Raw genomic sequence first — 17,231 nt, 5'->3', positions numbered from 1 at the left:
TTTGATAATAAATTACTAACATTTCAGAGTACGTACATGTTTTACTTGAAAATATGAAATACCATTTACAGGTACAGATAGTTTTGTCTAAAAGCACAAAGATAACGCAAGTGTTAACAAAGCCAGAATCTATAAATCAGACTGCTTTGCTCTTTCACAATGACTGTCTATCAAATGTGAACAAGATGCCATCAAATTAAAATGACAACCTACAACATGTTGTCACATTTTAAGAGACTTGCATGGCCAAAGGCACGACTGCAATTTTTGCCTGGACACAATCTGACAAACTGGTATGCATTGTAGAAAATGTCTCATGTAGATGATGTCGTGGGAAGGTCCATATGTTTCACTCAAAGGTTGAACCTCCTTCTGCAGACGTCATTTTCATGTCGCTGAAAAGTGTAAAAGCAAATGTAGGTATTATTTAGCTACCAAAGAGGATCTGCCCTGATTCTGCCATTCACACTAGTCCAATATCGCAAATCTGTGATAAAACATTTTTATTTTAAAAGTGGGTAAACATTGATCACCCTTCGCAGGGAGTAAAGTAACACTACCTTTGAAAATAGCCAATGTATTTTTCCTGCAAAAAGTGGGTCAACACAAAAGGTGTGCTACACCACTGATCTCAACTTCTCCCCCAAAACCAAATCACACGAGATTTGGTTATGGGTTGCAGAGATGAGGAATTATTCAAAATTGAGCTGCACACCTTTACTCCCACAGAACTATTGTAAAAGGTATACTGTTCTACTGCTCTTGCTAAACGAGCAGTCAATAACAGTTTCAATTGTTCCACAGTCAAAGAAAAAAAACAGGACTGAACTCACCTTGAGAACCCACTCATATTCCCCAAACTTGGAGTCAAAGGTCCCCTTCTGTAATGATCTGAGTTTCAGAGTGAAGCGTGGTCCCAGCTCTTGAATGCCGACTCTCTGCTCGTTCTTAAAGATGTACCTTTGGAGAGTACAAGGGCATTGAAATGTTGCGGACCACTCTATAACCCCATCATTCAGATCTCATTACAATGGGAAACAACGATGGCCTGACAACAATACTCGCAGTCGCATTGACCAGGACATACATTTTAGCTCTATACATTGTTGAAAAGAGAAGACTATTAGCTTTAAAATGATGCATAACTTGTGTATCAATCCTTAATTTTTTGCGCAGCAGAGCTAATTACAACAGAGGTATCCCTGATCAGCTGTTCAGAGAAATTACACCCCTGAAGTCTGTTCGTTTTAGCTCAGCGCCGTTTGCATGCTGGACGTAGTAACGCAAGTGTCACTGCGGAAGACATTGTCTTATTTGGCATAAATTATTAACAAGTAAGCTGCAAGTGAACAGTTTGACAAGATTGTGGGCTAGCTAGTTGGTTAATATGTTTACAAATGAGTTTGGGTGTGCTAGCAAGCTTGTCAGTTGATTGTTAGCTAGCCAATGACTCGTTTTGAAAGGTGGATCTTGTCATCAGAGACATTTAAACGATTAGGGTTAGCTAGAAAACATGTTTTAGTGAATTCTGTTTTAATCCAAAAACACACCATGCCAATCATTTGATAAAATGTGAATTTTTTTATGCTTATGAACTAGCGCGACTGAAAATGATAGAGCACGTCACATAGGTAGTTTGGAGAGTATTTGAACATTGGGAAGACCTCGCCGAGATGTATAAATTATGCAAGTGTCGAATTTACAATGCAGATATTGAAAATACACCTGCTAGAAGTCTTGCCAGTTAGCAAACGATGTCTAAACTGCATTTTCCCGATGCATCCTTCATACATCATGCAAAACATTGGGCTATCATTATGCAAATGATTTAGAGGCATTCTAATGAACATTCACCTGTGGAATCTGAAAAAGATGAAGTCTCTCTGGTTGTGGAAAGTGGCGACTTGGCGTCCCACAAACTGGGGGTCGTGAGGGAAAAGGGCAGCAAAGAGTCGTCCCATGCTGTGGCCCAGGCGGGTGGTGAAATTGTTGAGGATCACCTCTGGGGAGTGTTCTGTCGGGTCCTTCCCTCGCCTCTGTAAAAGGTTTTTCTTTCAGTATTTATATTCTCACAATCTAAACATTTTCCAGATCCATCCCCTAAGTGAGCTGAATTTCTGCTTGAAGGATGCCAGTATCATTTGAATAATTATAAAGCACATAGATACAACACTAAAACATTCAGTCTGGGATTGATACATTTTGGGAATTTTAAACGAATTATAGCTATTCATTTTTAAAATAATAAAACCTGGAAATACCTCATGAGCTTAGTACAACTGTCTTACCCTATCAGAACAATGTCATTGTAAAAAACACATGGACTGTCTGTCAGTTTTTGTATCTATCGTATCTAGTGTGCCGTTTATAAAATTGAGAGGTTACATTTACCCAGCCCCATCCCCCAGAGAATGTTATTATTATCCCTCAGCTATATATCAAAATAAGTGGCAGAGCATCAGGTTTGTTGTTTTTCAGATGACATACTGTAGCTCTAAGTGAGACATTAACATGTCTGTTTGAACAGTTTTGAAATGTCTTGCCTTCATCTCCTTCCGCAGTCGGACACTGCTGACTTTGAAGTGTGCAGTAGGCCCATCAGGGAGGTGGCAGAGAACCATACCATCTTAGTGTTGTGGTGAAGGAAACATCTACAAGGGACTTTGCATTATTACGGACCCCAACTGCAACTCTCCACCTCGAGGTGGGCGGTCCAACTTGAAACAGGACTTAACTGTGTGCCAGGCTGTTAGGATTGTGATACTGAAGCCTGGTCTGTGACTTCAAAGCGAGTGCATATAATAACAAAACGCAGACCAACAAACAGCATTAGAGTATCACAAGCAGTCAACATATTAACAGTCGCAATGTCCCTCTTTCCGTCAGTCAACCAAAGGATACTGGGCACCTTACGATCTTCATTGATGACCATGAGGTATGTGAAACCTCTGGCTATACACTGGGGAATGACCTTCTTTAGTGCCAAGCCTCTTCTGTAGTACACGTGTGCGTCAGGGATAACTGTGGCCAGCTGGTTGCAGAACCTCACTGTCCTCTGAAAGACAAAGCAGAAAGCACAGTTTTGTAATAACTACCATAAAATGTTACTGTATATCTGATTATTTGTTAGAGAATATTAAGTGACTAATGATCACCCAGCCCTACATACAGTATTAAGTCTCCTACATTCCAGTGCGTCAATAACCGTCAACCTTCTTGTCTACAGATATCAGCCTGAGCTAGATTCTGTCGGTCTAATCTTTAGAAGGATTTCTTCCCTTTGTTTGGAATTTTAGGTGATTTACAGGTCAGCTGTGCAGCGCCCCAGCTCAGACAGCCTCACAAGTCGGGCATGTTCCACCTCATGAACCAATAAGTCAGGCACGTTTGAGGTCATATTCATAAGCATTTCCCTGTACTGGGTTGTACACCACGTGTATCATGAGCATATGGCAAATAAAGTTGATTTGCAGACGCCTGGAGAAGAACATTTCATAAATAATATTAAACTTAACAGTGTTTCGAGAGTTAGATAGTTCTCCTTCCTAAATGTTTTAATTAAATATGTTAAAAAGTAGCTTTTATGTGTTTGAATAGTATGGGCATATACTGGTCATTCAAAATATTAACGTGAGTAGACTGTTTATTGGCCAGATCAGCCAATGAGGTCATATTCTATGAACGTTTTTTAAAAGATCTGTTTGATATACAGGTTCTCTCTCTAATTTATGCTTTGGCCACAAATATGAGTCAACAACATTAACTTGAATATGAACTTTTAAAAGTGAGTTTTCACTGGGTAGTTACTTTAATATGATAAAGCAGGGCCAACCCTCTTCCTGGAGAGCTACCAGGTACACAGACCCCCCCCCCCCCCCCCCATGTATTGACACCTGAACCAGCAGGTATGCTAGATCAGCATTAAGAAGCCTACGGCAAGGGAGCGGAAAACACCAGCCAAGACTTCTACAGTTGATTAAAAATATATTGTTAAAGAAAGCGGTCCAGCAGCAAGGGGAAAAAGTTCAAATGTGTTTAACTGGACTGGCAGTGAAAGATTCTCCGCTTGTGCATGTGGTTGACAACTGCTGTCCTTCCCGGTGCAGCTGCTGCCGGGGTGTGAGGCAAATTTGACGCCGGCTTTATATAGAAACCAATGGAGGCGGCTGCATTTTATTTTCTGGAGTGCAAGCACCTTTAGAGCGAAAGCTTGCAGAAGGTATCACCCCCGTGATATCAATCTTCTGAGATTCACAGCGGGACTGAAATAAATAACAGCACTGTCTCCGGGTGCTGTTTTAGTCCACTCACCCCTCTAGGTCTGTCAGATGTGGTAATGAGGACTTTGGGGTTGGTCAGCCGGTTGAAATAGGCCGAAAACTCATCAGTTCCCTCATCAAAGGCCACCTGCAATGGAGAGTATCTGAGTAATATGCGACATCAAAACACTACACTGTAAATGCACGAGATGACATCAAACAGCACTGCAGAAAGACAGTACCTCTTCATCTTCAGGGTTAACAGTAGTTTCGTCGTATACCCTCTGGTTTTCTATCGTCTTTGGAACTTCCTTTGGGGGAGCCTACATTGGAAAGGTAAGAAGTCATCTTAATATCAATTATGTTTAGGCCTACATCTTGGAATTCTTTGGTCTGTCAATAACGGGTTACTCTTAGAGCCCTCTATGAGCAGAAAGACTAACAGTTGTCTCTATTCATTTACAGATCAGTGGGACCAAGTGATGTCATAAGTGTTGCAGCATCCAACCTACTTACCTTGTCACCTAGAGCATCCCTCTCTTTTTTCTTTTTCTTCTTCATTGCCACCTTTTGCTGAAATTAAATTAAAAAAGACACCATGTTACATGGCTACACTAAAAGACCGGAATAGATACTCTCGTCCAGTTCCCACTGGTAAGACTTTGAACCGGGGCGGCAGGTTTTGCATCGAGGTTAGAGTGTTGGGCCAGTTACCGAAAGGTAAACTGGTAAAGTTTGAATCCCGGAGCGACAAGGTGAAAACCTGTCATTGTGCCCTTGAGCAAGGATCTTAACACCAAATGCTCCAGGGGCACTGGACAATGGTGACCCTTGCCGTGATCCCATTCTATGCGGGTGTCTCAGGGGGAGTGGGAATATGCAAAACGCACATTTCCATTATACACTTGTATAAACAAGACATAAGGACGTACCTAATTGTTATTCTTTTGAGGACTGGGTTGTTCAAGTGTTTTCCCTAAGCACCGGCCATCATCCAAACAGCCGCTAAAACTTATTTCAGCCGGCTACTTAAAAAAATAAAAAATAAATTGCTGCTTTTCATTTAAAAGTTTCAATTCACTAGTCAGAAAAGTCAGCCGAGCCACCTCCCGCTAGAATGAAGGATATGCATCTTCTATCGATCTATGGAGAGGAAAGGTGCCGGTCAGTCACAAAGCGAGCGATGACTGAGCAACTGCTGTCTGCCCCACCTCCCGGTACCAGTGTGATGTGTGTACGCTGTGGTTGGTTGCAGTCTAAATTTCTTTAGCTGGAGGAGGGAGAGCATGGTACTGTGCTTTGATTGACGACCGAAAAGCAAATAATAATACTAGTTTATAAAAGGTGTCGAACTGACTGAATAAAGTTCATCTCCTATATTCCTTTGCAATTCATAAGCCATACAACGTGGTTATTAGGGCCGGGATGGGCCGGCACGTTAGTATTGTGCCAAGGAAACAAAACACGAAGCGGATTGAACTTCTTTAGGAAAATCGATATACAGTGGGGCAAAAAAGTATTTAGTCAGTCACCAATTGTGCAAGTTCTCCCACTTAAAAAGATGAGGCCTGTAATTTCCATCATAGGTACACTTCAACCATGACAGACAAAATGAGAAAAAAAAAGAAAAAAAAACACGAAAAAAATCACATTGTAGGATTTTTAATGAATTTATTAGCAAAATATGGTGGTAATAATATGGTATTTGGTCAATAACAAACGTTTATCTCAATACTTTGTTATATACCCTGTTGGCAATGACAGAGGTCAAACGTTTTCTGTAAGTCCTCACAAGGTTTTCACACACTGTTGCTGGTATTTTGGCCCATTCCTCCATGCAGATCTCCTCAAGAGCAGTGTTTCGGGGCTGTTGCTGGGCAACATGGACTTTCAACTCCCTCCAAAGATTTTCTATGGGGTTGAGATCTGGAGACTGGCTAGGCCACTCCAGGACCTTGAAATGCTTCTTATGAAGCCACTCCTTTGTTGCCCGGGCGGTGTGTTTGGGATCATTGTCATTCTGAAAGACCCAGCCACGTTTCATCTTCAATGCCCTTGCTGATGGAAGGAGGTTTTCACTCAAAATCTCACGATACATGGCCCCATTCATTCGTTCCTTTACACGGATCAGTCGTCCTGGTCCCTTTGCAGAAAAACAGCCCCAAAGCATGATGTTTCCACCCCCATGCTTCACAGTAGGTATGGTGTTCTTTGGATGCAACTCAGCATTCTTTGTCCTCCAAACATGACGAGTTGAGTTTTTACCAAAAAGTTATATTTTGGTTTCATCTGACCATATGACATTCTCCCAATCTTCTTCTGGATCATCCAAATGCTCTCTAGCAAACTTCAGGCGGGCCTGGACATGTACTGGCTTAAGCAGGGGGACACGTCTGGCACTGCAGGATTTGAGTCCCTGGCGGCGTAGTGTGTTACTGATGGTAGGCTTTGTTACTTTGGTCCCAGCTCTCTGCAGGTCATTCACTAGGTCCCCCCGTGTGGTTCTGTGATTTTTGCTCACCGTTCTTGTGATCATTTTGACCCCACGCGTGGAGCCCCAAATCGAGGGAGATTATCAGTGGTCTTGTATGTCTTCCATTTCCTAATAATTGCTCCCACAGTTGATTTCTTCAAACCAAGCTGCTTACCTATTGCAGATTCAGTCTTCCCAGCCTGGTGCAGGTCTACAATTTTGTTTCTGGTGTCCTTTGACAGCTCTTTGGTCTTGGCCATAGTGGAGTTTGGAGAGGTGTCTTTTATACTGATAACAAATTCAAACAGGTGCCATTAATACAGGTAACGAGTGGAGGACAGAGGAGCCTCTTAAAGAAGAAGTTACAGGTCTGTGAGAGCCAGAAATCTTGCTTGTTTGTAGGTGACCAAATACTTATTTTCCACCATCATTTGCAAATAAATAAATTAAAAATCCTACAATGTGATTTTCTGGGGGAAAAAATTATCATTTTGTCTGTCATAGTTGAAGTGTACCTATGATGAAAATGACAGGCCTCTCTCATCTTTTTAAGTGGGAGAACTTGCACAATTGGTGGCTGACTAAATACTTTTTTGCCCCACTGTATGTTTGAAACACACATCATTATGTCGTAATCAAGAGTCACATTTATTTATTTTCCAAGCTAAAGCACACAATATTTTACATACAGCAGGTTTTCAAAAGACCAATTGGTGAGATCTGCTTCGTGTTTTCATTTTTGGCAATTACCTGCAGAAAAATTATGAAATCCCTTTGTTTGGAAGATTGTGAATCCTCACTGCAGGAACAATAGGTTGTTTTTCTTCTTCAATTTAACCTTCACATTTATTTTTCAAGATAATGTGCCCCATTTCATTTCTATTTTAATAATATACATAATTTGAAGAACAAACATCACTGTGGCAATTCAGATCTTGCAGTAAAACTGTAAATAAGACAGAATTAATGTTAAAAAAGGTTTCATGTTCTCCACTTAGAAAATTTGATTTGAAAATAGTCCTGATCATATAGGCCTAGATAATATCCAAAAGAACTAACAATACACTGAATTCATACATTTTCAGTCATGTATTTATACATAATACATTTTACCAATCTGGGAGGTAAACGCTATTAAGTATTCAATAATTTCACTGTTTATTTCTGATGGAATCAAGGCATTAGAATGTTCCAGAAGCCATCAAAATAGAGTGTGTCCTGCACTACTAGTAAATGACTACTAATCTATGTACTTTGATATTTTTACAACATTACATTTTTTATATGCTTGCATTATTTTGTCACTGGTGTTACCTATATTTTAGATGACAATTTAGGCTTTCCAAAATAGCATTTGACCATTTAATTAGTATATTTAATCAAAGAGAAAATGTTAATGATAATATTAAGAAAAGATTTTGATTATTAATAATTTACTTTAAAATAGGCATGTGTAAAGTTATATTGTGTAACACCAGGGACGGTAACAAAATGACAGTAACACCAGTGACCAATAACACTATTAAGAATATTCTATTAACACCAGCGATGGTAACACCAGCGACAAATCTGCAGGCAAGATGGCATAGCTAATATGGCGGACACAGTTGCTCAAACCACACTTGTTAAATTGTAAATAAATCACGGGATTTGATCAATTATTGCAATAACATTTCCCCCTACTATAATCTGTCTAACACCTATGATATCTTAAGGTTACGCATGCAATTACCAAATGAATCATCAAAAAACAGCCCTTTCTCCTTTGAAATGCAACATTCATTGAGGTGTTTATATTTTTACAAAAGGGTAACACCAGTGACATGTAATTGAGGAACAGCTATTCCCTGTAAATTATTTTTTATATTCGTTTTTTAAGTAGTCCACGAAATAAAGCTAATACTTTATTTTGCATTATGATATTTCAAGTGGGAAAAAAATGTTTTATTAAACATGTCAGTAACGTTAAACCTTAACTCATGACCAGAGGGACAAGCGCAATTCATGCTACTGACCGGAGTGTACAATATATTACACATTTGTGTTGCCATCTAACGGTCTTAAAATATATTTTAGAAAAATAAACATTGTAAAGTTGATCAGACATTTAAGGGTTCTTAGTGGTGGTTACGGCGGGGACTTGAAATACACTATTTTCGGAGATGACCCGACTAAAGAAGTAAATAGAGAACTTTCAAGAATTATGAAGTGGGAACACATGCATGCTAAACGTTCATTACCTTCCGTTTCTCCTGCTTCAGCTTCATGAACATGAGGTGTCTGCGTTGTTTATTTTTTATTTCAGACACACTGAATGTGGGGGGAAACGAGAATTCTGCTGGCGCATCCACATGTTCTGGCTCTGTTTTCTCAATCATGCTATCGTTACAATTTTCATGTGGAGGCTTTGGCTGTTTCTTTGGCTTCTTAGTCTTCTTTTTCGTGGGTTTATCCTGTATATCATGCTCTTCTACGACGTCCATGTTGTCAGCTAAATGTATATTCTTTCACGTGTTCTGTCCAGTACTTCCGCCTTGCTTCCTTATGTAAAAGGAAGTTACGTTCAGTAGAAAAAAACTAAACGTACTGCCCTTTCTTCTTCTTCTTTTGTATAATGGGGTTCGCAACAAATATATGTGCATTCTGCCACCTACTGTACAGGTGGATAATTTTTATATATGTTTTAATTTATTTAACCTTTATTTAACCAGGTAGGCCAGTTGAGAACAGGTTATCATTTACAACTGCGACCTGGATAATAAGGATCCAAAAATGAAAACATTTGTGGTAAATAAATGAATAAAAAATATCATACAAACTGTCAGTAACAAAATGTTAATTCAAGTAAATCAGCCTCCTTTTCTGGCTCAGAAGGATCCTGTGATGACGGGACATTTCTCCTGGCGACAGTCCTTGCAGTGCTTCTGCTGTTAAGTCTTGGAGGCCCAAAAACTTCTCGGCTGCAGAGATGTCCAGCTTCTTGGACACTTGTACAATTAATAACTGTGGCTATAAATGCTACAAAATCCACCTTCTTAACAATAACTGTATCCAGATCACTTGATTGGCGTATAACACTGGCAACTGGAAGTGGTGCATCCACCACCATATCTTCTTCAGAACTGTGGCCTCTTGCCCCTTCAACACTCTTCACCACCTCCACATATGAGATTTGCTGTACAGCCCTGATCCTTGACACCTCAACCTCTTTCACCCTAACAGGACACTCAGGGAATTCGGAAATATAATCCCAACCACAGTTGCAACATTTTACATTCATACTCTTCAATAACAATTCCTTCTGTCTGCAAACACTTGACACATGGACAAAGTTTTTACACTTCTTGCATTGCATCAGGTTTTGCACAAACAGTATTTTATATATCCCAACTTTACATCGGGTGGTGAATACACAAACGTCAATAATTGTCACGACTTTGGAAGTCGGCTCCTCTCCGCATTCGGCGGTCGACGTGACCGGCTTTCAAGCCATCGCCGCTACATTTTTCATGTATCCATTTGTTTTGTCTTGTTTCCTGCACACCTGGCTTTCATACCCCAATCAATCTACATGTATTTATTCCTCTGTTCCCCATCATGTCTTTGTGTAAGATTGTTTGTGTCACGTGTGTATTGTTGACGCACCAGAATGGCTTGTTTTTTCCGTGTTATTTTTCACGAAGATGTTTATTGTTAATCATAATTATTGTGACTGTTTTGCGAGTTTTGCACTTTTGCCTAAATAAAGTGTGCGCCTGTTCACAAATATATGCGCCCCTGCACCTTACTTCGCTACCAGTACGCACACATTCTGACAATAATAGAGATAAACTTAGCTCCCTTTCCCAATTCTCCATACGGTCAAGTGACGTGCATTAACTACGCCTGGATTTTTTTGCCTAAGATATTATCACTGTCCAGAGATAACAGCTTTTACCGGTGCCCTGCTCCGAAAATCAAAGCTGTCCACTTCATGCGTCGATAATTCCGCGAACCACAATGCGCGCTCCTGTTGCTCTTTAGACACACGATATAAACATCATGCCACTCCTGTTTACTTTGACTGCATTCACGTTTACCAAAGCTTTCTTCCCCATCCTCGTGACTTCACAAGGGTTTCCCGAATAAACATCCTTATCAAAAAAACAACGTACTCCAACAAGCAACTAGTCATCAGACTAAAAATGTTGGGCTCAAAACAGGTGGGGCTCTTTTGTACAATCAGTGTACTGTACATGCAAGGACTAACAATCCATGACATTCAACAGATAGTTAATCACATGACATTGACGTTTACATAATTGATGTTTATAAACAATTGAGAAATAAAACCTTATATTTGGGAATATGATGGAGACATACAGACGGGAGCTTTTTTCATTGATAATATTTCAGTTCTATTTTATTCACGGAAAATGGCCTACTGTGACAACTAGGCAGTTGAGAATGATAGGGCTCTGGAAGTTAGTGCAATTGCTTACATATAACAATACAAATGACTGTTTACAAGTATTGTGACATGATGGTTGGTAAGTGAGAAACAAAACAAATGATTGATACAATGAAGAAAGTTATGCATGTCCTGTCTATAAATCCATAGAAATTCTACATTTTAGTGTCTGATTTCCTGAGAGTATTAGTACTGTGCTTCTACACCTAACTAACTAAACATAGAGACTGCTAAGGGTAAAATAGTTTCTTATTTAATGACACAATACAGGAGAGATCGACATGCAACTCTTCTAAAGGCATGACTCTTGACTACCAACAACATTGTTAAAAGTCTTCCACACAGCTTGGCTCTCTTTGCACATGGCCCCTCCACCTCTGCTCTCCTGGCTAACCTCTCTGTTCATGTCAGCAAAACAGGTCCAGTGATACTTGGCACCCGCTGTTGTCACACACACCACTTGCAGTGATCCACGGTGATGCTATACAACTTAACCGAGGGGAGCTGCAGCATTATCACAACGTACACATTGTGGGCAATGGTGCATCCTGCCCCAGCACTTGGCCTAGAGGGGACTCACCAAATGTTTATACAGAAGACCAGAGATCTACAGGAACAAAAGAGGCACAAAAAAGATGGACATAATTGGACTAGCACAAAATGTCAGAAAACAATTCCTTCAGAATTTTACATAAATCTGGACAAAGAACAAATATCAAGGTACTCTTTTTAGGCTCATATCCCCCAAAAAATGTCTTACCGTAATCAAATTTGCTGTACTTCATTGGCTAGAAACAAACTTGTTTCTAGCCTATGATGTCATATTCAGCTGTCGGTACCTGTGCCCTTTCTTGGGATAACCTCGGTGGGCCACACACTAGAGCTTGGGGTAAAATGAGTTGGGGATGCTGAAGTCATACTGCATGAGTATACATGAATGTACTGGAGCTGAATAGCTGTGAATACACAAAATAGTGGGCAAAGATATTATATTTCTTCCTCCAATTTAGCACACTGTCACCTTGCTGTAAAATAAATTATATTTAACCTGGAACCAAAACAGATGTTGATATAAAAATTTGAAGGAACCAAATAGGCAGTGGTGTTCAAATAACATTGTCAGGAGTCAAACTTGTAAAATCTAGATTATGCTGTTTCAATCACCTACTCAATATTGGTTATGTATTTGGAAATATTACCAATATTTCTGAATTCGCTGTATTTGTAGGTCACACAGATGAATGTTCGACTAAAGCCAGTTTGCGCTGTTCTGTGACGGGAGTAGTACACAGCATTGTACGAGATATTCAGTTTCTTGGCAATTTCTCGCATGGAATAGCCTTAATTTCTCAGAACAAGAATAGACAGACGAGTTTCAGAAGAGAGGTCTTTGTTTCTGGCCATTTTAAGCATATAATCGAACCCACAAATGTTGATGCCCCAGATTCTCAACTAGTCTAAAGAAGGCCAGTTTTCTTGCTTCTTTAATCAGAACTACAGTTTTCAGCTGTGCTAACATAATTGCAAAAGGGTTTTCTAATGATCAATTAGCCTTTTAAAATGATAACCTTGGATTAGCTAACACTACATGCCATTGGAACACAGGAGTGATGGTTGCTGATAATGGGCTTCTGTACGCCTATGTAGATATTCCATTAAAAATCAGCCGTTTCCAGCTACAATAGTCATTTACAACATTAACAATGTCTACACTGTATTTCTGATCAATTTGATGTTATTAAAATTGATTTTTTTTTCTTCTTTTCTTTCAAATACAAGGGTATTTCTAAGTGACCCCAGACTTTTGAATGGTAGTGTACATCAAATACGTCATGAGTGATGTATTGTAACAGGCCAACAATGTGGGGTTGACTTCCATACGAGCAGTATACTCATATTTTTATGAAATACACATGTAAAAAATATTAAATGTCTTCACATTTTACTGGGGGCAATGAGGAGATTCAGGATCCTTCCCCCAAGCATTTCCATATCAATTCTATTGTTTTGGTCAGGTTTGATTTACCCATTTACCCATGGCATATGGTTTACAGTAAATTGTTTCCATGCTCATCAAACCATAGACGCGGTAGAGAGGTCAATGGAACGCAGACCATGGGGGATAGAAGAAAGACGGCGGATTGGCGCACATTCAACAAATCTAATCTGACAAAGTGGATATTTATCAAATCCGTCATGTATTGCAGGGATAGGCAACCCTGGTCCTGAAGCCCCGCAGGCACTTCATGTTTTTTGATTTAACCAAGATGGAAGACCAGGTGTGTTGAATTTAGGGAATCATAAAACTGTTCAGATAGATCAGTTGGTCAGGTATGGTGTATAGTTGGAACAAAATCCTGCAGTACCTGCGGCACTCTAGGAACCAGGTTGCCTACCCCTGATGTATTGTAACAGGCCCACGATGTCGTTACTAAAGTCTGATTTGATTATGCAGTATTGGCTGTTTTCGCTGCACAACATTTAGACATAGCCCCATTTCAGGTTTAAAAGAAGTGACTGCTAAATGCTAACACATTCGTATAAGTTGAAGTCTTAAATTGACATACACCTTAGCCAAATACATTTAAACTCAGTTTTTCACAATTCATGACATTTAATCATCCTAGTAAATATTCCCTGTCTTAGGTCAGTTAGGATCACCACTTTATTTTTAGAATGTGAAATGTCAGAATAATAGTAGAAATGTTTTTTTTTTCAGCTTTAATTTCTTTCATCACATTCCCAGTGGGTCAGAAGTTTGCATACACTCAATTAGTATTTGGTAGCATTGCCTTTAAATTGTTTAACTTGGGTCAAATGTTTCGGGTAGTCTTCCACAAGCTTCCCACAATAAGTTGGGTGAATTTTGGCCCATTCCTCCTGACAGAGCTGGTGTAACTGAGTCAGGTTTGTAGGCCTCTTTGCTCACACACGCCTTTTCAGTTCTGCCCACAATTTTTCTATAGGATTGAGGTCAGGGCTTTGTCATGGCCACTCCAATACTTTGACTTTGTTGTCCTTAAGCCATTTTGCCACAACTTTGGAAGTATGCTTGGGGTCATTGTCCATTTGGAAGACCCATTTGCAACCACGCTTTACCTTCCTGACTGATGTCTTGAGATGTTGCTTCAATATATCCACATAATTTTCCTTTCCTCATGATGTCATCTATTTTGTGAAGTGCACCAGTCCCTTCTGCAGCAAAGCACCCCCACAACATGATGCTGCCACACCGTGCTTCACGGTTGGGATGGTGTTCTTTGGCTTCAAGCCTCCCCTTTGTCCTATGTCCCCAAATTCTTTGAAAATGTGGGCACATATATGAATACATGAGAGTGCAGTGATTTAGAGGGACAGTTTGAGCATAGCATGAACCAGAGAGCCTAGTGTCGCTAACACCTAACTCTTGAAGTCCTCCTGACTTCAGAGTCTGGAATGGCTCTTTGATGATGTCAAATGCGTCACTACTGTAGGAGGCTGTCCTTTTACTGGTTGTCTCCTCTGTCTTTCTCATTCAAACACCCACAAGCACAGCCAAACACCATCCATCCCAGAGCGCTGCCCCGTCACATTAAAATGGTTGCATTTTCAAATCCAAACAACGAGAGGTCTCAATACCCAAGGGGAAATAAATATGAGAGAGCCAATCAAAACCGGCGCACAATTTCTGAGCGAATATTGCTTGACAAACATCATCCTTTCTAGACCAGTGTGTTCACAGCTCTCCCTGCCCTGTGAGTCACATGAGCCAGGCTACCAGAGAGCCTGGAGCTAGAGGATAAGTGCACTAACTCCTGTGCCATAAAGGCTCGGACCTCTTGGTACCATTGTCCTATGGTTTGTGTAGAGCAGCCATGAGATGAACTGGGACAACCAGCTGAGTTCCATTCTCTCAGCAGCTGATGGCAGCATGGCCAAGATGAGGGTGAGTAACCAGTAGATGGCACTATAACATAATTATACATACTGTACTTGGCATTATACATCTCTCGTCTCCCCCATCCCTCCACCTGTTCTCACCCTCCGTGATGCAGTGGGCAGACCTGGCAGCCGTCCAATCACAACTTCAGATCCAGGTCCGTGTGTGTGTGTGTGTGTGTGTGTGTTGTGTGTGCATGCGAGTGTATATGCTTACATAAAATAATAATTTTTATTACATACTTAAAAGGTGCCTAAATAGCAATACATTTTAAGTAATTTATTCTTCCTCTTCTTCCTGTTGTAATGGTTTCCATGCCCTAGAGTCTCTGACTCAAGAGTCTTCATCACATGGACAGAGAGACACTCAGCAGTGCCACATACAGGCCTTACAAGGTACCTATAAATGACAACACTAACAGTTATTGCTCACAGGAATATAGCAACCAATATTAATAGATTTATTGAATTAATATTGTAGATGTGTTATTCTTTTATCTCTCACAGACGAGATTCACTGGCTGTGAGAGCAGGCGACGGAGAAAGAGCAGGATGGAGAGAGGAGACGGTCAGGGCCTGTTAGTTCGGGAGTGGAGAGAAGGAGGAGAGAGCAATGGAGGAGAGAGGTGGGCCGTGAGCTCAGCACTTTGAGAAGGCATATCACCAGAGCCCACTAGGTAACCTGGAAGAGAGGTGATATGTACCCTGACCCAATCCTAAATCAACCATTAGCCCTTAGTGTGGAACCATACCAGTTTGGAGCAGTTTGGTGAAAGCTGTCCTTTTCGTTGATTGTTGTCATTTACAGTTTCAGCTCTTTTTATTTTATTTATTTTACCAGGTAAGTTGACTGAGAACACTTTTTCATTTACAGCAACGACCTGGGGAACAGTTACAGGGGAGAGGAGGGGGGATGAATCAGCCAATTGTAAGCTGGGGATGATTAGGTGGCCATGACGGTACAGTATGAAGACCATATTGGGAACTTAGCCAGGACACCGGGTTTAACACCGCTACTCTTATGATAAGTGCCATGGAATCTTTAGTGACCACAGAGAGTCAGGACATCTGTTTAACGTCCCATCCGAAAGACAGCACCCTACACAGGGCAATGTCCACAATCACTGCCCTGGGGCATTGAGATTTTTAAAAAATTGACCAAAGGGTGCCTCCTACTGGCCCTCCAACACCACATCTAAACTGCAAAGGGAGTAGTTGGATCATCTGAGGAGAGAGGTGGACACACTCAAACTCTGTTCTCAGGTTGTTTCTGCAGGACTACACATCTCAGACTCAGCGCTGGTCTCTGTAAGGAGGGCAAGTTTCATCAGTTTCATCTTACAGTATGCGTGTGACAGGGAGGCATGAGGAGGACATGTTTCTTCAGCAGTTGGAGGCCAAAGAGTTGAGGGGGCAGTATGAACGCAGCTGCAAGGTATGAATGAATGAACAAATGAATAATAAAAGAATGGATGAAGGTCATTTGAGTGACTCCCGACCCCTGACCTCTAAAAAGTATCTTTCCCCAGACACTAGAGGAACTGACAGAGCTACAGAAACCACAGCTTTGACCTGAATAACTGTCTTTCAATATACACACTCTGAGCAGATCAGGTGTGTGTGCGTGTGTAACAATTCTATCTCTGTGTGTCCTGCAGGGCATCTGTATCAGAGCTGAAGGACGAGATCAGGAGTCTGATTCTCAAGGAGAGACAACACACCTACTTTTACAACACGCACAGCAGGCAAAATACAAACACACAAACTCACCTGAGTGGTTTAACCCTCTGTTTCTCTTTAACCTGCTTTTTGGCACTTCATATATGTAGCTACTAATACAGGGGTGCAAATGAACTACCATTCAACTCAACTAGAACCACTTGGTTTCAACTATGACTTTAGTCCCGTTGATACAGATGAGTGGCACGACAACAAACCCCTTGACTTGTTGGTCTGCAACCAACAAATCTGTCAACTACAGGGCGGTATCCCAAGCAGGAACTCTAAGTTAGCTAACTTTGATAAACATTCAGAAATAGAAATAACTATAGCTAATTAGTTTAAAAAAAAGGTCAACTTGTATGTGCTGTTGTGAGTGTTGAGTCAGTTAAACCATGTCTATTTCTATCTA

At 40.6% G+C, this 17,231-nt stretch overlaps 1 protein-coding gene across 1 annotated transcript; it reads right to left on the bottom strand.

The window, feature by feature from the left end:
- Nucleotides 1–21: 21 nt before the first annotated feature.
- LOC139407640 (ribosome production factor 1 homolog) lies at nt 22–9,291 on the bottom strand. Its single transcript, XM_071151478.1, has 9 exons — nt 8,973–9,291; nt 4,776–4,832; nt 4,502–4,582; nt 4,312–4,407; nt 2,902–3,055; nt 2,544–2,626; nt 1,855–2,036; nt 834–960; nt 22–395 (listed from the first exon to the last, which is right to left on the bottom strand). The coding sequence occupies exons 1-9, from the start codon at nt 9,213–9,215 to the stop codon at nt 354–356; spliced, it is 1,065 nt and encodes a 354-aa protein (XP_071007579.1). The 5' UTR covers nt 9,216–9,291; the 3' UTR covers nt 22–353.
- Between the last annotated feature and the right edge of the window lie 7,940 nt (nt 9,292–17,231).

The sequence above is a fragment of the Oncorhynchus clarkii genome, chromosome 4, assembly GCF_045791955.1.
Source record: "Oncorhynchus clarkii lewisi isolate Uvic-CL-2024 chromosome 4, UVic_Ocla_1.0, whole genome shotgun sequence".
NCBI classification, from domain to species: Eukaryota; Metazoa; Chordata; class Actinopteri; order Salmoniformes; family Salmonidae; genus Oncorhynchus; species Oncorhynchus clarkii.
The sequence above is the reverse complement of the archived record's forward strand: the minus strand, read 5'-3'. Positions and strand labels throughout refer to the sequence as shown.

What these genes read in the sequence shown, in the direction of transcription:
- LOC139407640 (XM_071151478.1), bottom strand. Translation starts at nt 9,215, where the DNA reads ATGGACGTCGTAGAAGAGCATGATATACAGGATAAACCCACGAAAAAG. An exon ending in TGAAGCAGGAGAAACGGAAG is followed by an intron (nt 4,833 to 8,972) that starts GTAATGAACGTT and finishes ATTTAATTTCAG; the next exon opens with CAAAAGGTGGCAATGAAGAA. An exon ending in GACTGCGGAAGGAGATGAAG is followed by an intron (nt 2,037 to 2,543) that starts GCAAGACATTTC and finishes AACCTTTTACAG; the next exon opens with AGGCGAGGGAAGGACCCGAC.